The 17,725-nt window shown below is 37.1% G+C and overlaps 1 protein-coding gene across 1 annotated transcript; it reads right to left on the bottom strand.

The window, feature by feature from the left end:
- Positions 1–306: 306 nt before the first annotated feature.
- On the bottom strand, positions 307–12,389 carry NOSTRIN (nitric oxide synthase trafficking). Its single transcript, XM_053471518.1, has 16 exons — positions 12,156–12,389; positions 11,271–11,356; positions 10,378–10,461; positions 9,640–9,702; positions 8,751–8,832; positions 7,244–7,306; positions 6,678–6,782; positions 5,863–5,988; positions 4,959–5,057; positions 4,280–4,405; positions 4,101–4,209; positions 3,207–3,295; positions 3,000–3,125; positions 2,517–2,763; positions 1,358–1,441; positions 307–868 (listed from the first exon to the last, which is right to left on the bottom strand). The coding sequence occupies exons 1-16, from the start codon at positions 12,204–12,206 to the stop codon at positions 741–743; spliced, it is 1,668 nt and encodes a 555-aa protein (XP_053327493.1). The 5' UTR covers positions 12,207–12,389; the 3' UTR covers positions 307–740.
- Between the last annotated feature and the right edge of the window lie 5,336 nt (positions 12,390–17,725).

The following is a 17,725-nucleotide window of genomic DNA, read 5'->3' as shown; positions in this document are numbered from 1 at the left end:
AAATCAGATAAATCTTTTAGATGCATATTTACCATCTAGTCCGCTGGCATATTTTCCATACTGCGTGTGTACTTGTGTTGCTGTGTGTGGGTGTCTAAGTAACTTGAAACCGTAGGGCCCTGGTGTGAAAATTGTCCCGGGGCCCCCTCAGCACAATGTCCCTCAGTTCCACCTTGTGAGTTCCATATTTGCCCCAAGTAGCTTAGCAGACTTACTCTGTAATGGCTAAGAATGTTATGGTGACCAAACATGTAATTGACATGAAATTAGGATAAAATAAAAATGAAAGAATGTAAAGACACTATATTGTGTTGCATAATGTGTATTTTGTTACATAATGGTGACATATACAATAATATGAAGCTGTTTCTGAACTAAATTTTAATATGCACATAGAGTATCTTATGCTGACAGGTTTGCAACTAATCAATTTTTAACATCAACACGTAATAGTTAGGAAATATTATTATTATTGATCTAACTGTCTAGTAATCATAGAGTAATTTCACTTGCAGTATAAAAAGTCTAGGATTCATTTAAAAATACATGAAATATAATCATTCTATAACCTGTTAATAGTACAAGCACATTTTAGGTTAAAAATACAAAAAACTTGAAATCTGCCATTTAATCAATTCGTAAATTCAGGATTCATTTGTGTAAACAAAGAACGCAGCTTTGCAGCAATGTATTCTTCCTGTTTCGAATAAACAAATGAGACACTTTCCATTTAGAAGCTTTTATGCGTTAGATGATTGACCTCCATCTGTCCCTTCCACGTATGCAGCTGGAAAATAACCCTTCTTTCCATTAATGGTACCGTACCACCAGCCATCTTCATCCTTGCGATGAACTAGAACGTGATCACCTGCCAAAAAATATAGATACACATAAATTTACAAGTTCCTTTAAAATTGTCTAATAACCTGGAGGTCATGAGCAAACAGTGATGACCTAATTGTTAGTGATTGTACATCAATGTCATCATCTGTACATTTTATGTCCTCTGCAAAACAGTTAGTAGTAACTTGAAGAGTAGTGGACCTATGGAGGCTAAGGGCCTCCATAGCACAGCTCTCTAGCACAGGAGACCTACACCTACCCCACCTCGGGGACGGCCACCCCGGATCGCCACTCCCGACATAAGATAAGAACCGTTTGGCACATCTAGTCTGCCCAAAAAATAGACCACAAAGGTGGGGTCATGTTCACAAGGACCAAAAGTAACCAGTAACCAGTGAATATACATGTATATTCTCATAACCCTGGTGGTCAAACGGGAACTATAAACCTTTCTAGATATGTGTATAGAATACACGATGGACTTTGGAGAACAATTTCAGGATTTCAGATGTACCTTTCTGTAAGACGAGCTCATCGGGCCTCTGAGCCTGGTATGGATACAAAACTTTGAATGAGCTGTTTTCATCCGTGTTCAAGTCTGTAATTGGAAATATAGTAATATATAATGTCAAAATCATATTCTCACTTTTATTTCAAAATATCAGAAATATCACTTTCCCAAAGACCAACTTCTTAATTAATACCCGTATATATTCCTCCAAAACATTGCTCTCCCAACCCATTTTAGCTTAGAAGTACTAAGAAAATATAATTCTACATTGCAGAACGTATTCACTTTGGTAACATCCCAGGGTGATAAGGGTAAAATAATCCAATAATGGGAAACTTTGTTACATTAATTCAAACATAGAATTTAAACAAATAGCAATACATCCAAAGGTATTTCATTTTACTTTATGTAGCAAATGTTCAAAAATAAAAATATTGGTGATTGAGATCAATCTCAAAGATTTTGAAAGATAAAAAATTCCAAATAAGATGCGCCTGTGTCTAGGGGGAACATGATAGAAATCAATCAGCAAAGAAAACTATAACAGGGGCTTTAATTCCAAGCATTTCCAGGCATTTATTCAATTCTTACACATTTCTTAAAATGTCAAAATTCTGTTCCCTGTACGCCAATACCATATGGCCTGGTCTTGAAAAGCAAATATTAATTATGTAAAATCAAGAAATAGTTATTGCATCTGCTTTAGAGCTCGAATCCTTTAATTTAACACTGGTTTATGGCAACGACCATCATATTTGAGTTGTTTATGGCAGAGCTAGACGTTGCATTGTACTGTTTTGGTTGACTTTTAGAATTTGGTCATTCAATGGTAGTAACGTTTGCTATAGAATTTGACGGCACAAAACTGTTCGGCCCATCTAGTCAGCCCTTTTTTTTTCCTGATGTAAAGACGCAAAGTCTTTGGTTTTCTCTTAGCTTCAGGATAGCTTGATACCTATTTCATGCATGTTTAAGTTCTCTCACAGTAGCTTCAACTGCTTCTGATGGCAGGCTGCTCCATCTATCTAGCACCTTCTCATTACTTTACATCCAAACCTCTGACCCTCTAGTTTTAGTCTATGACCCCTTTAAAAAGGCATTGGCAAAATATTATATTTTATACATACATACATTTTTTAAACATGGGTATGAGATTAATTACCATTTGGCGTATCATCCCACTCCGCATCCATATTGGAATAAACTGGAGTTTTAGGAATTCTTTTTGTTAGCCCTCGTGGTGGTTTGCTGGGCAAATCAGTGGAATCTTCCATGGTCTCATATTTATCGTGAGATCCCATACTGCTGAAGCGAGCGCTCCGTCGGATAGATGAACGGACACTTTGAGAGCGCCTAAGTTTTTTAGCATTTATAGACCGGGATATCTGGACGGAGCAGTGCTGGCAGCCCTGTGGGCAGAAAGATGTGCAAAAGACACTACATTTATTCTACATTTAGATTTATTTTTATTGATACAGCAGAAAACCATAGAGAATGCAAAGAAATGCTTTTGATGTGCAGGGGAGAATGCAGTCCCAGGCTGACGGGGTGAAGCCCAAGGGTGGTGCTCTAAGAGGAGAATTTTTAAATTCTAACTCCCATATTAATAGTATCTATAAAGTGAATAACAAAATAAGAATGTGACCTTCTCTTTCCACGTACTGATGCATTCACTGCATGGGTGCGAAGGTGCAGATCTCTTTTCCAAAGTAGCCAGAGCCGAGGATAGTTTAAAGTGATTTGCTTCCAAAAGGCTTATTTTCAACTTGGTCTATAAAGAAATAACATACGCATTTTAAAACACAAACGAAACAGCGTGCTACATAAATATTTTTTAATATACATGGTGTACCTCTTCTAGAAGGTCAGCTGTATTTTCTTCATTTTTGATATCTGAAAATGCCGGATTTTCATCATAGGCCTTCAACATTTTTTCCAGTCCTATGAAGATGATGATAGCCAGAAGAAATAAGACATTGACAGAGAATCATAAATAAGATAATCTTAAACTAGAGTGAAATCACTATGTAACTCTGGTCCAACGTTGGTAGAACTTGATGGACTTTGAGTAAGCATGTCATCTTAGTAGGCACACATTTAGTGTATTTATTATCCCTACCAACACTTACTGACAATACAGATACTCAGTTTAACTTTCAGACTCACATATGCAATCAAGGGGCTATCTCATTATGCCAGAACAATCGGCCCATCTAGTCTGCCTGTTGCTCCTGAGGGAAAGGCTTAAGTCTCAATCAGTCCTCGGTCTTGGCTTAGATGTTGGATAGTCATATTCCCATCCCATGAATGTTTTCCATTCCCTTACTTTGTTGTATTTTGTGCTTTGCCACATCATTCATATCTCCTTTTGCCAATGGGAATGCAAATAGCTTTCCTACCAGTTCAAGAGGTATCTTGAAAAAAAAATCTCAGGCCACAATGAGCATGAGAGGAAGTAGGAGGGGAAGTCGGTGGAAGTGGGTGGGTAGTGGGCGTGGTTAAATGTCAGTCATGTGGCTGTAGACAGAGTTAACTTGCACCCACTTGCGCTTCACTTTGAGACACCAGGAAAGATTTTCCAGACATCCCGAGCACGCCTTAGATTTCCAAGTTGAACTAATTAGTCTCAACATTACGTCCCTGTGGTTCATCGATATTATTCTCTGCTTAGACTTCTATGTGACTGAAGTACCTACTTTACATTTTGTCTCAATAAATAATATTAAAGTATGATCAAAGCTTATACCGTCCTTGTCTTTCAGAGCCTTTTCAATGTCATGCTGTAGCCTTTCAAGCTTTGTATTAATGGAAGCTATTCTTCTTTCGCCATTCATTACAGATGAACCATCTTCTTCCTATTGGTTATAAAGAGTTAAACAGGAGCTGCTAAGTTCTTTTCTCTAAAGAAAAATGTGCTATACTCACATAATAATCCAACAGTAGAAATTCTGATTTGTTGTTTTCAGAATAAACGGCTGTGTCTTCCAGGAAAGTCTGAATGTCCTTTTCAACATCAATACTTTTAATAGCTTGGTCAATTAGGTTTTGACTCTGTAATAAATAATATATACACAGAAGAGTAGACAAAAGCACCATGAAACAAACATACATCATAGAAACAATAGCTGTTAAGTGTTCTTCTCTACTTTAGTTATTTTATTGTTATTTAGCAACTAATAATCTACGTACTGGAGAAGATAGCAAGCCACCATTTTTTGCATATAGTTCCCGTGAGCCCTGCGCACACATGCCCCAGACAGGGGGGTAAAAACATAGATAGTGTATATCTTTCAGGTAATGAGTTAAAAATTTATACAACTCAGAAACAACTATTGTGTCTGTAATAATTCCAGATCGCGACAGAATTTATTTAGCTTAGATAAAATTGGTCTTAAAGCCAGAAGAATTGAAATAAGATGTCCAAGAGCTGAATGCAGACGACATCAGTACAGCCTTTTCTGTTTATAGATGAAAGATGATGTATTTGCTTACGATAATATAATCCTGGCATGATTAGGACTCTCAAGAGATACGTTTGATGCATACAACTGCGCCTAAAGGTACTTCAGAGAATAGACACAAAATATTGCCAAATATCACTTACCGTGTTCAGTGTTTGTCCAAAATTTGAAACATGCTGGTTGTATCGTGTAAGAATGTGAGAAAGGAGCTGTATTCTCTCTTTTTCAAGTTCTTGAATACTCTTAAAAAATAAAGTATATAAAACACACATTATTTAGCGGATTTAAAAAATCATGAATCAACACCAACTCATTTAAGTCACAATGTTTTGTAATAGTATAAAACCTGATATGTTCGTTGGAACGTGGTTTTACACCAGATATAAATTTAGTTTCCATAAGGCCTTTACACATGACACAATTCTTCCTAAAAATACAGAAAGCAAAGCTAACCCTAATAATGTATAAATTCAGGTTCTGGGGTGCTGCTAGAAAGACCAAAAAAAACATCTAAGGCATAAATATTGGGGATTCCATCACATTATATGGCCATATATCTACAAAACTGGGTTACTTTGGGGTAGTGGGGAGCTAAGCAATATATGGCCATATCATTTGACACAATCACCAATATTTATTCTTCAGATGCGTGCTTTTAAATAGTATTTACTGGCTATACACTGATTTCTTGTTTTGTTGTATAATTCTTGCTTAAACCATTTCTTTGGCTCTCCTTTGCCTAGGGCCATTGATAAAAGCAAAGTTGCTCTCTGATTAATGTCTTTATGATTAAAATAAAATAACTATATTGTGTTGCGCTTTTCATTGTCCTCTCTTGTCCTGATACACGACAGAGGAGATATTTTATGCTTATAACAAATAATAATAGATATTTACAGAGGTTAGAATGCTCATAAATTTACATCTCTGGTTCCATAGTCAACATTAAGTCATGTCATCTAAAATCTGTTTTGCATAATTCAGTCTTGTGTTTCCAAAATCAATATGGACTCTATAACAGCGAGACATAAGATCATTCATAATTACCGCATAACAATTTTCAAGGACATTTTCCCATTTCAGTCGCACGGCTTGGCCAGCTATATTTTCTTGGTAATAATCGGCATCAGTTTTTGTCAATACTTCTGTTGATTTTTTTAGTTTATTGAACAGCTGTTATTGGAGAACAATTCAAGACGTTATTAGGAAATTATCACTGTACTGTACCCCATTGTCATATAAAATGTTACTATTTATGTCTAATTCACTCAATGCCATCAAGACATGTCCTATTCTCCTCCAACGTGCTTTAGGTAACTTGTCCTGTAATATCTCTTCAGTCCAATGGAGTTCAATAACTATAACTACAAATTTCAGTGCAAATCCACATTATATATAACCACAAATGTTTCATTATATTTCAAAAAAGTTATTTTAACCAACCATAACATTTCTTTTCCCTGCCCTAGCTATGCATTATAAATTAACCCCATAACGTTTCTCCTGCAAGAATGACCAGGTAACCTTTCAAAATACATAGATGCAATCTCAAATATTTAATATGTATCATTTAGAGTTTACCTTGACCTTCCTGAAAAAAATATTTTGTTTCCCCTCAATTCACAGTTCACTCACTGATCGTCACTCCTAAGACCTATACGCAAATGTGACATTTTTCAGGCATACCAAGTATGGATCAACCCTTTGGATCTCTTTAAGAATCACTACAAAAATGTAATAAACTTGCACATGAAAATACTCTGGTACAATTACTTTGGTGACTTTTCTACTAGAAAATTAAATATGAGATCCATATAGTATATGGTGTAAATATATTTGTTGTATTAAATGTCAGTTCCCACCTTTTGTCTTTCCTTTTCTGTTAGGGTCTGTTTACTGTTTTCTGCTTCAACGTGATGGAACAGGGTTTCGTGCTTTTTTGTGTGGTCCATTAGCTTTTTTTTAGTCTGTAGAGGACAATCATGATGTTTTAAATAATATTTACAACTATTTCTCTTAATATTCACTGCCCACTGAATTCTTTGTAAAATGGTTGACTGTGGCTTGAGAAAAATGCAGTAACACATATAGCCTCCAGGGGGCACACAGTACCAAGGATTTTAGACAGCATTTACAGCCTGACTGTATCCTTTCAAAAAGTCCTTTGTAAAGGACAGGAGTGTCTTTAACAATGCAAAAGAATGCATACGTAGAACGAAGGGTCAGTGACTGTAACGTTCACCCTTCGCTGTATGGACTTGTTTAAACTTGGTGCTACTCATTTCATGTTTCCAGCCACTAGTGGCCGCCCTTGCCACTCAGAACCACTCAGACTGATTATCAGGTCCAGCTGCAGTTGATTACCTGATCAAGACAGCCTTTATAAACCTGCCCAGCCCTGCAGTCATTAGGCAGAAGGTAAAAATACCTTGATCTGTTGTCTCCAGTTGCTTAGTACAGAATTTGCCATCTTTTCAACTTCATTATCTAGCTTGTAAATGAAAAAAAAAAGTTTCTGTTGTAAATCAAATACATATAAAAAATGACAGACGTTATTCAATTGATGTTAAAAAAAGGGTACCGATCATGCAACTGACACTTTGTGTTATGATCTGGAAAATATGAAGAAGTTCTAACTAGACACAAAAGTCCCAGTAACAGATCCATGACTTTCAAGAAAACAGTCATGATAACTAGATCAATAAACTTGGTAGGGTTCATAGCTTGAATCCAACACATTAGCCTTTTCAATGACAGGCATTCATTTGAGAGCTTAATGTCGATTCTTACTTCTACAGAGTTTCTGTTCTAGGGAGGCCTAAGATGTATGGAACCAACTTCTAGACTTGGATAATATGAGGTTGATTTATCGATTTTTATTTTTAGAAGTAGATATAGAGCTGTGTATACAATATTTACCTTGAGTTCTGCCCTAGGTCTGATCCTTGGCCCCCTCCATGGCCATTGACGTTACCTTTTTAAAGCAGTATAGAGAGTAAATAGGTGCTGTTTATAGGCCAATTTGGAATCTCTCCCTGGACACTGGGGTACCTGATTGCCCAAGAGAGCGATCTGCCCCAGGTTTTGTGGCTGGGGGACTGCTTCCTCCCTGAACCTGAGCCTAGCCAGCCTAAGCCTGAATATAGCACTGATGTATAAAAGAATTGCAAAATTTACCGTAAAATCTCAACTATGCCATATAACTAGGTGCTTTTATCTTATATATACAAAATAAAGCAGCGTACATGCAAAAATTCCAAATAGTGGGAAAAAAATCTAGAATCACATAATCAGTCCCAAATGATTGTCTATAACCATATTTTTCAACACAAAATATACCTTTCCCCAGAATTTATGATCAAAGATGGTAAATCATCATAGAATGCGCTACCAGAAATAATGATCTTGGTTCAATGACCTGTCTAAACATTAATTCATCATTGAAAATGATTTGTGATTCAAATGTCTGGCTGAACCCAAAATAGTGGCTGAATATTCTAAATGGCCACAGTTAAGAAAAATCAATAGAAAACAACTTCTACTAAAGGGACCACACTGACTGTAATGAGCTTCTGCTGTGGAAATGACTCATGGCATGCTGTGCTGTGATCATAAAATATGCATTCTAAATTTGTTAATGTATTTAAGTAGTTTGCAATTTTGGGGGATTTCTTACTTGCTTGGATTGCCTGTGATCATGGCTGTAATGTTCTTTTTAATAAAATATCTATTTTCTTAAATGAATCATTGAATAGAACCCAAGATGCTTGTAATGGTGGACTACGCAAAGCCGCACAATGTTCTAAACCTCACGAGACAAAATGTTCACAAGAACAAGAATTTAGCCAGTTCAAGATTGTGTTGTACTTGTGGAAACGTTCTATAAAGGAAAACTCCTATTCAAGATTATAATGCAGAAAAATGATAAAAGTTACCTTTTTCTTCCTTTTGTCATGTTCTTCCAAAACCTGATTTGTTGGTTTTATAGCCTCTGTCTGAATTACAATGCCTAGTTTTCTATGAGAAAAATGAAGGAAAAATCTTGTACTTAAGCGTGTTGTATATAAATTACCTGTTTGATTGCATTCTATAGTTATTTTAATTAGACAATTAGACTTCTGTGTAATTTTCTTCCTCCCCATAACAGCGGCATAACAAACAATGCTGGGGGGCCCCTGCAAGGCTTATGGTGGGGCACCTAAGCGGCTCTTACATACACACAGACACAGTAACATGCTTACACACACTAACATTCACACACACACACAACCATACACCTTGGGTACCTCAGGATGAGTCCAGTTGCATACTTACACACACATTATACACTTATGCACACAGCATAACATACCTACACACACATTAACAATATTATACACACAAATACATGCACATAGTAACACAGTGGTTCTCACACTTACACACAGTAACATACTTACATATACACACACAGCAACATACTTACACACACATACTCACACATACAGTAACATACTCAATGGCTGAGGAGGGAGAAATTCAGTGGACAGCAAATATTCTTATCCATCGTGGTCCTCATAAGCTGCCTGTGTCTGAGCTCCAGGAAATGACATCATATTCCAGTGCTCAGACTCATGAGTGTTGGGGCACTAGTTTGGGGGCATGTAGGGACCTCCATAATACCAGTGCACAATAAGCACCGAGGTAGATGGATCATTATTTAAATACTCTAGAGTATGGCCTTATTTTCTATAACAATTTTCCGTATGTCATAAACAAACACAAAAAATAGCAGTAAGAAAATAAGTTGTATACAACTCTTAATCGATACACTGCAAAACTTACTTGTGAACCTCAGCTGTTGTCCTCATTTCTTCAGAAGCACAGGTCCATGCATTGTGGATGCAACTAAACGTAAGATGTGGTGTCAGAGAGCATTAATTGGTTTATTTATCCATCATGCTATTAGAAAACCTACACTGTTGTGCCATTGGGATTCTAAAGCTATTGGATGGTGGACATACCAGCTAAGGCCCATGGCACACTGTGGCCCTTACAGATATATCAGTTCATACTTAATTGTAGGCTGAAGGGTAAGGAGTAGTTTTCAGCCAGCTGACTTTCATTCATTCACCTAATCTCTTGTGAAACCAACTCAAACTAGACAGGTAATGGAATCTCAAACAAATAATATCACCACTCTGTACTTTGATGGCACAGTAACATAGTAGATTCAATATTGGTGAAGATATTGTAAAAACTAGAAACAACACATAGAATAACAATAGCCCACGGTTTTGTGGTTGTAGAAAACACTACAAATGAATGAGATTGTTGGTTTCACAGCACAAGTTAAGGTGGACTAAATGGCATCTGAAGGAACATCTATGCCAGCATCCTTACAGAACAAAATTAATATCAAGAGGAGGCATTTGAGCTGAGCTCTGGTCTTCTCAGTCCTATTCCCAAACCAGGGCCAAGCCTGGTACTTGGTTCAAGCCTATCTCGAGCCAATGCCAGCTCACCCAGCTATAGATAAAAAGTAGCATTGTGTGTGTGACCGATGTGTGCTTATTTACTTACTTTTTGTTCATGCTGTCCAATGCTTTTGTCAGTTTGTTTGCTAGTTTTTCAAGTCCTTTGGCATAGCTCATTTCTAAGTTGGACCTAAATTATGAACACATATCATCAATACATTAATAACTCATATTATATCTATCTATCTATCTATCTATCTATCTATCTATCTATTTTCCAGAGCTCTCATATAACATATTTTCATTATTATTATTATTATAATTGAGGTATTTACCAATTATTGTATTCATATGTTTGTGTATCGTTACATGATGAAAGTTTTAAGTATTATACGCAGCCTGAGGAAAGACCATTTATTGCCCGAACCCGTCAAAAGTTTTGAGTGCTTCTTGAACTAGAACCCTTTTTCTTTCATATTCATATGACCAGGTGGTTTAAAACAATGATTGAATCTATTGAGTAATGTCATCTTGAGTGACATCATAAATTATGTTACATGTAATGTTTTCAATTAATGGGGCAAAATACCCCCCCTCCCCTTGTGTTATGTGATCTCAATATCAAAACCTTTTTTGGGGGGGAGAAATACAGTAAAACTATAGCAAGATAGTTGATGGCAGATAAGAACCACTTGTCCCATCTTGTCTACATGCTTTTCTTCATGTCGAGACGCAGACCTCAATCAGTCCTCTGCCTTGTCTTAGATTCCAGATAACTTTATGCCTATTCCATGTATGCTTAAAGTCTCTCATTGTATTAGCCTCTACCACTGCTGGGAGTTTGTTTCATTTATCCACCACCCCGTCAGTAAAGTAAAACTTTCTTTCATTATGTCTAAAAACATGGTAAAGCAACGCGTATTTTTTTTTTTTACCAATAACCACGGTAATATTAAATATTGTATTTTGCATTATTAAAAAAAAAAGCTAAAAATGTACCTTTGTTGTAGAACTGACATGAGTGATTTGCAAAAGGCCTCTCCATTTTTAGATATATTCTTTAAGTCCTGATATATCTTTTCATACTGACAAATGTAAGAATAATACGAATCATTAGTCAGATACAGCAAAATGCATAATTTAAATTATCTTTTTTTTCATGTTTAGCATAATCAGGTATAATTTCAGATAAGAATTGTGAGAAACCGGGAGGAAAAAATGAACTTTGCCTTACAGAATACGTCAATAAAATGAGCGCTGCTGGACTATTAACTGTTTGAATGATAAAGAGTGAATAATGAATTATATGCCAACGCATATCACATACCCATCTGTCATAGGAGTAATAATATTACCTACCTACTTCTTTACTGGCTAGAAACTACTAAAACTACTAAAATTACTAAATATTACATCAAACTAAAGATTATTCTATGTAAAGCCTGAAATAATGACAATCTACAAATAACGAAATCCTACAGATAAATAAAATTATTTTTTTGTGTATATATATATATATATATATATATATATATATATATATAACAATATGTATATACACCAAAAATTAACACACATATATATATATGGATATATATATATATATATATATATATATGTATTATTATTTTTGTTTAACAGGTGCCATGGATATTATATCATAAATAATAACATCTGAAAATCCTGAATACGAAACGACTATAGAGTTTATGTTTCCTAATTGCTGTATATTACACGCTTAATCAAGATAAGAATATATTTACCAAGGAAACTAATGAAATCCCCTTTGGCATAAAAAGAAATATGATACACATGTCGTTGCCAGTATCTTTTAAGTCGCTTTTAAGTAGTTTTGTTTTTTTAAATAGTAGAAGGGGTACTTACTGTAGAGCCCGATAAAGGATTTTTCATTGTGAAAAGGTGTATTTGGTCCATAAGGCTTAGAATACAAGGGTGAGGCAAGGAGGGTAAGGAAGGAGCGGGGCATTCTGGGAGCTTTTACATCTTGTCACATATTTACCAAGGCTTGATACATATCAGCAAAGGACAATAAAAATATTTCTTAACACAGTCATCGTATAACATGCGTATCGGGTCAGTGATATTAATATTCTGCAGCAGTTTGGCAGCTGCTCTGGTGCACAAGTAATGTGTGTTTTGCTACATAAACAGTAACTTATTACAGAGTCTCAGCAATGAAGCCAACCCACATATGGCGTGGACTTTACTCTTCATTCTGATAACAAAGAAAGCCTTGTTCTGATTGTGTAATGTTTAAAAGTCTATATACTGAATGCCGTTCTATGAAACAATAAGACGGGGTAGGTTATAACAAGGATTTGTCCTATAAAAAAGGCTTTTAAACTAAGACAACGTGCCATTGGAACACGGGAGTGATAGGAGTGCAGGCCACCTATGAAGATATTCCATTAAAAATCAGCCGTTCCCAGCTACAATAGTCATTTATAACATTAACGTCTGCGCTGGATTTCTCATCCATTTCACGTTATTTTAATGGACAACATTTGCTCTTCTTTCAAAAACAAGGAACTTTCTAAGTGACCCCAAACTTTTGAATGGTAGCGTACATAAATATATACACCAATCAGCCATGACATTATGACCACCTGCCTAATATTGTGTAGGCCCCCCTTGCCACCAGAACAGCCCTGACCCGTCGAGGCATGGACTCCACTAGACCTCTAAAGATGCTGTGGTATCTGCACCAAGACATAAGCAGCAGATCCTTTAAGTCCTGTAAGTTGCAAGGTGCGGCCTCCATGGATGCATTCTGGTACCATGCGTTCTCCAGGTGACGCACACGCACCAGCCATCCATGTGATGTAATAGAAAACGTGATTCATCCAACCAGGCCCCCTTCTTCCATTGCTCCGTGGTCCAGTTCTTATGCTCACGTGCCCATTGTAGGTGCTTTCGGCAGTGGACAGGGGTCAGCATGGGCACCCTGACTGGTCTGCACCTAAGCAACCCCTATACGCAACAAACTACGATGCACTGTGTGTTTTGACAGCTTTCTATCAGAACCAGCATTAACGTTTTCAGCAATTTGAGCTACAGTCGCTCGCCTGTTGGATTTGACTACACGGGCCAGCCTTCATCCCCCACAATGAGCCTTGAGCCTCGAGAAATAAAGAATTTATGAAGCTTCACAATTTCAGTTTGTCCATGTATGAAAAAAACATTGTTTTACTGAAATACAGCGTTGGGCTTCTTTTTTTCAAGAAGAAAAATGCAAATTAGAACTTGTGCATCTTTCTTCTCTGCCCTTGAATTATTCATACCTCCCAAGTGTCCCCCTTCAGGACAAATGGTCCCTTTTTGGGACACAAAACCAGCTGTCTACATACTGTTTATTTGTCGGGTTTGAGTGTTTACAGTGTTCTGCTGCATTAAAGGCCACAATAATGTGTATAGGAATAGATAAATATTAAATGGTATAAATACACCTTTATCTTCACTCTAGGTGACAGTCACATAAAAGGTCTCAGTAAAACTGCAGGTCTGCCACACCTCTAACTACACACCCTAAAGCAAAGTCCCCAGCTGTGGCAACATGGCATGTTCATGGGTAAAAACGTTGAGTACTTATTACATATACTCATTAGTTAACAGGCTCTGTGGCCCCCGAATACTCGTATTATAATTAACCATGGACAACTTTGGAGAGTTGCAACTCCATAGAGGAAAATGACTACTGTTTCTAACCGCTAGCAATCAATTGCCACATATCAAAATAATAATTTACAACAATATATTAGTGCAAGTTCTTCTTAGGCTGGATGATGTTCTATCCTAGCACTTTGCACAAAGTAAAGAAGTTGAAAAGTTATAGATTTGAGTTTGCCCCAAACAAACTCAATGGATTCCTTGGGAGACTCTTTGCCAGCCTACCCCCCTCTTATGTCACCTTGTCCTCATTGGGGGGGGGGGACAGGGTGACTGAAAAACTATGTCTGGTCTGCCCTAACCAGACTTCCATGAACTGGCCGGCTATGGGGGCTCTATATGGCCAGAAACGCTCCATGCGCCTGATCGGGTCCGGGATGAACGCCGACAATTGAAACTGCGTTGCTAAGGACATCAGAGGTGGTTATGGAGAAGAATCTCATTTGGGAACCCTGGTTTTATTACCTATCTTAAGGACCGGGGGTTTAGCCAGCCGCGACTATGGAACTCTGGCCTGGCTGCCGCGCTAACTATTCCCAGGGACATTTCCGACACTGTTGCTCAGGGTCCCCATGTCGGATTGAGTCGCTTTTTTGGAACAAAACATCCTTGTACCCTGAGATCTCCTGATGCCGCAGTTGATGGGATTATACTCCTGATCCAATCATGTTGTCTGTATAAATATCTCTGCTGTTCCCAATGAAGTCAGTTCCTGTTTTACCTCAATATGGGTTCTGTCTTGTTATTGGTGTAAGTCTCAGTGCTGTCCCTGTCAAAACAGTTAAACAATGTCTTGTTAGGCTGCAGTGCCACCGATGTTCCTGAGGAGCGTTGTGTTTCCAGCTGTCTTTGACACTAGCTCCACCTGAACATTGAAGTCTTTTATTCCTGGTGGTTATGGAGAGAAGGAAGCAGCGTCTGGCGGGTGTACCCAGTCGGGGTACGGGTTGGTCCTGTCACACCTACCATTGCATAGCTCTCAGCAGGCTGGATTGAGGAGATCAAAGAATGAGTAAATTGATTTACTGTAAAATAATCCTTTAATGCTAATTTCTGTCATATCATATTATTTGATAAAAAAAGTGATTAAACAGAACGTATAACTCGCAATACACCTGCAACTTACCTTTATCCCCTCTGCCATCATTATACTGCACCCCATGGTGTGATATTACCTCATTATTTCTGTGTTTACTGTGTCAGAGCCGGATTGCCTGGGACATGACACAAGTCCCCTGGTGTGGCTGATGTTGGACATGTTAAAGATACACAAGTCTGTCCCCAAGCGTGTATACATGAACTGGATTCTACAACTCCTCTATTTGTATATATTTATTTTGTTGTGAATACTTGCAGGTTCTGACCAAACCTTAGGGCTGAGCCGATACTCCTGAAATAATGGCATCCAAAGAGGGCTTTAAATTGCATGAGAGTCTCTTTTGGGTTAAAATGCAAAGCAGTCCCACTGATTCAGCTCATTGGTAAGTAAGATAGCCATGTAAAATTAGATAGGACTCACCAAAATTGGGGTACTTTGGGTTACTTTGGACTACTTTGACCTAAGTAATATATCCCCATATGGTGTGATGGAATCCCAAATAATTATGCCTTAGATAGTTGGGGTTTTTTAATGGTATTCGCTGGGCATACGCTGAATTCTTGCTTTGTTTTATATGCCTTATAGTTATACCATTATAACACTAAGCAAAATGGGGTATGTTTTTCTACGTAAGTGAATACAATGCTCAGCGTGGGAAATAGCATGTGAGCAATTTGGAATCAATAGCTTTGGAATTCTTTGTAAAAGCCATATAATCTACTAAGGTCATTGACACCACGTTTGAAAGCAGCGTGATTAGAATTATGACTTGAAGATCTTACTGGAGATATGGATGGTCCTCTATATATCCCTTATCAATACATCTCCTTGAATTGCTCAGAGTATAACGAATATTATTTATTTTTCAATGCATGTTGATAAATTGTAATAGGTAAACATTCTGTGCCTCTTCACTTCATTTTTTAAAATCAATTAGGTTTTAGAAAAAGAAGGAAGTATTGCTAAAACGTGGCCGAAAATACTTTAAAATCCTTTGCGATGTTGCTTCCTTCCTGGATTACAAAGCATTATGCAAAGAAGGGTTTTCACAATACAGTACCATTATTTTGCTGCTACTTCGAATTAGAATTTTAATGTATCTTCCCATAGTACAAGTCTGCATTCATGCATTTTAGCCCCAAATCTTGAATAAACTCTAAGAAGAACTGCAATAAAGCACCATTGTTAGCACTGCATAGCCTCAGGGGAACGGGGTAATAGGCAAAAAATGTATTGCACCATTCCCTGCATTAGCATGTTTATCTGATTATGGAAAATGTGTAAAAATGTGCAGAATTATTATGAATTCAACTTCATAATGATGTATTTGTTCTGCAGATGTTAAGTAAAGCAGGATAACAGATGTATTTAAACGTAGAGTTTTCAAAAAATAACCTTATCTCATTTTAATGATTGTATTTCACACTTGGGCGTGTTATAGGGGAATTTTGTATGCATATGAACCAGAATATTATTATGTATTGATTTATATAACATTAACATATTCCAGAGCGCTGTATGCTTTGATGCTGTTTTAATATTTTAATGATATGTTATAATGGGTATTATTAGCAATAATTTGTGACTTTCCTTGTGTAGGCTACCCAGAGTCTCCCTATTCTGGGGTATCAGGTTTATTCATGGGTGGGACTAGCCCCAGATAGCCTTTAGTGGGTGGGGCGTGAGAGGAAAGTGGGCGGTAAGTGGGCATGGCCACATCCCAAAGAAAGAAGAAAGTGGCCAAGAGACACAGGGAAAAGGGATTCACCCTTATAATATGCATTATATTACATAAACAGAGAGAAAAAAATGCTTACAGTTAATGTTGAGTATTTATCCTAATTTCCTATTTTGCTCAATTTATGATTGTTGCATCTCTTTCTCTATCCAATAAGCCTCAAATTGGCAATCCATATAGTGTTTTTCTTTTTTCTACAGAATAATGAGAGGTTTAATGGTAATATTGTCATTTTTTAAATGTAAGCATTAAATCATTATATAACTCAGGTTTAAATGACTGCAGATTTGAGCTGTAATTGTTAGCCCAACTGCTGTGCCTGCAAAGTAAATTGAATCAATTAATCCAAAAAATATTAGTTTGACATTTTATCTTTATTATTACTTTTTTTTTTATAAAAATTCAGCCTACCAGCATTGGAATTCATTTTGTTAAGAATATTTGTGTATATTCAGCCCAGCTCTCTCCTGGCAACATTCTACCCAGCGGGAAGTCTTGCCAAGTGACTGCGGTCTTAAAGCTGGTATTTGGCAAACAACACGCATACATTGCACTATCCAATCTGATCCAATGCACATTTCTAGATGCGGAACTGCAAGGATAATACATTGGCTCAAAATATTTCAGAACAATCAAGGGGGCAGTTATCCCCCTGTGTTTTTGCCAGGTTATTCTTTGGACGGTAGCCACTAACTGCCAAGTATGACTTAGTGGTCTGTGGTCCCCAATTACTATAGGATCCAGCACATCCACCAATTTGCTCGCTGACATTCAATCCCAATGAAATCAAGGGGGACATCAAACTCCTATATGACCCTGGCTGAAATATTCACAGTGGCCACTTTTATCATACAAGATAGGGCAGCAGACACTAACTGCCATACTCACCTCACATAGTAGTGATCAAGCTGGATGAGTCCTCCTGGGCAT

This window comes from Spea bombifrons, chromosome 7 (genome assembly GCF_027358695.1).
Source record: "Spea bombifrons isolate aSpeBom1 chromosome 7, aSpeBom1.2.pri, whole genome shotgun sequence".
Taxonomy (NCBI): Eukaryota; Metazoa; Chordata; class Amphibia; order Anura; family Pelobatidae; genus Spea; species Spea bombifrons.
Note: the sequence above shows the minus strand (reverse complement) of the source record. Positions and strands in the feature narration are given on the sequence as shown.

Coding starts and splice junctions, on each gene's coding strand:
- NOSTRIN (XM_053471518.1), bottom strand. CDS start 12,206: ATGGACCAAATACACCTTTTCACAATGAAAAATCCTTTATCGGGCTCT. Junction 10,462..11,270: donor ATGTCAGTTCTACAACAAAG/GTACATTTTTAG, acceptor TTCATAATTTAG/GTCCAACTTAGAAATGAGCT. Junction 3,296..4,100: donor GGCTCTGAAAGACAAGGACG/GTATAAGCTTTG, acceptor TCATCTTCATAG/GACTGGAAAAAATGTTGAAG.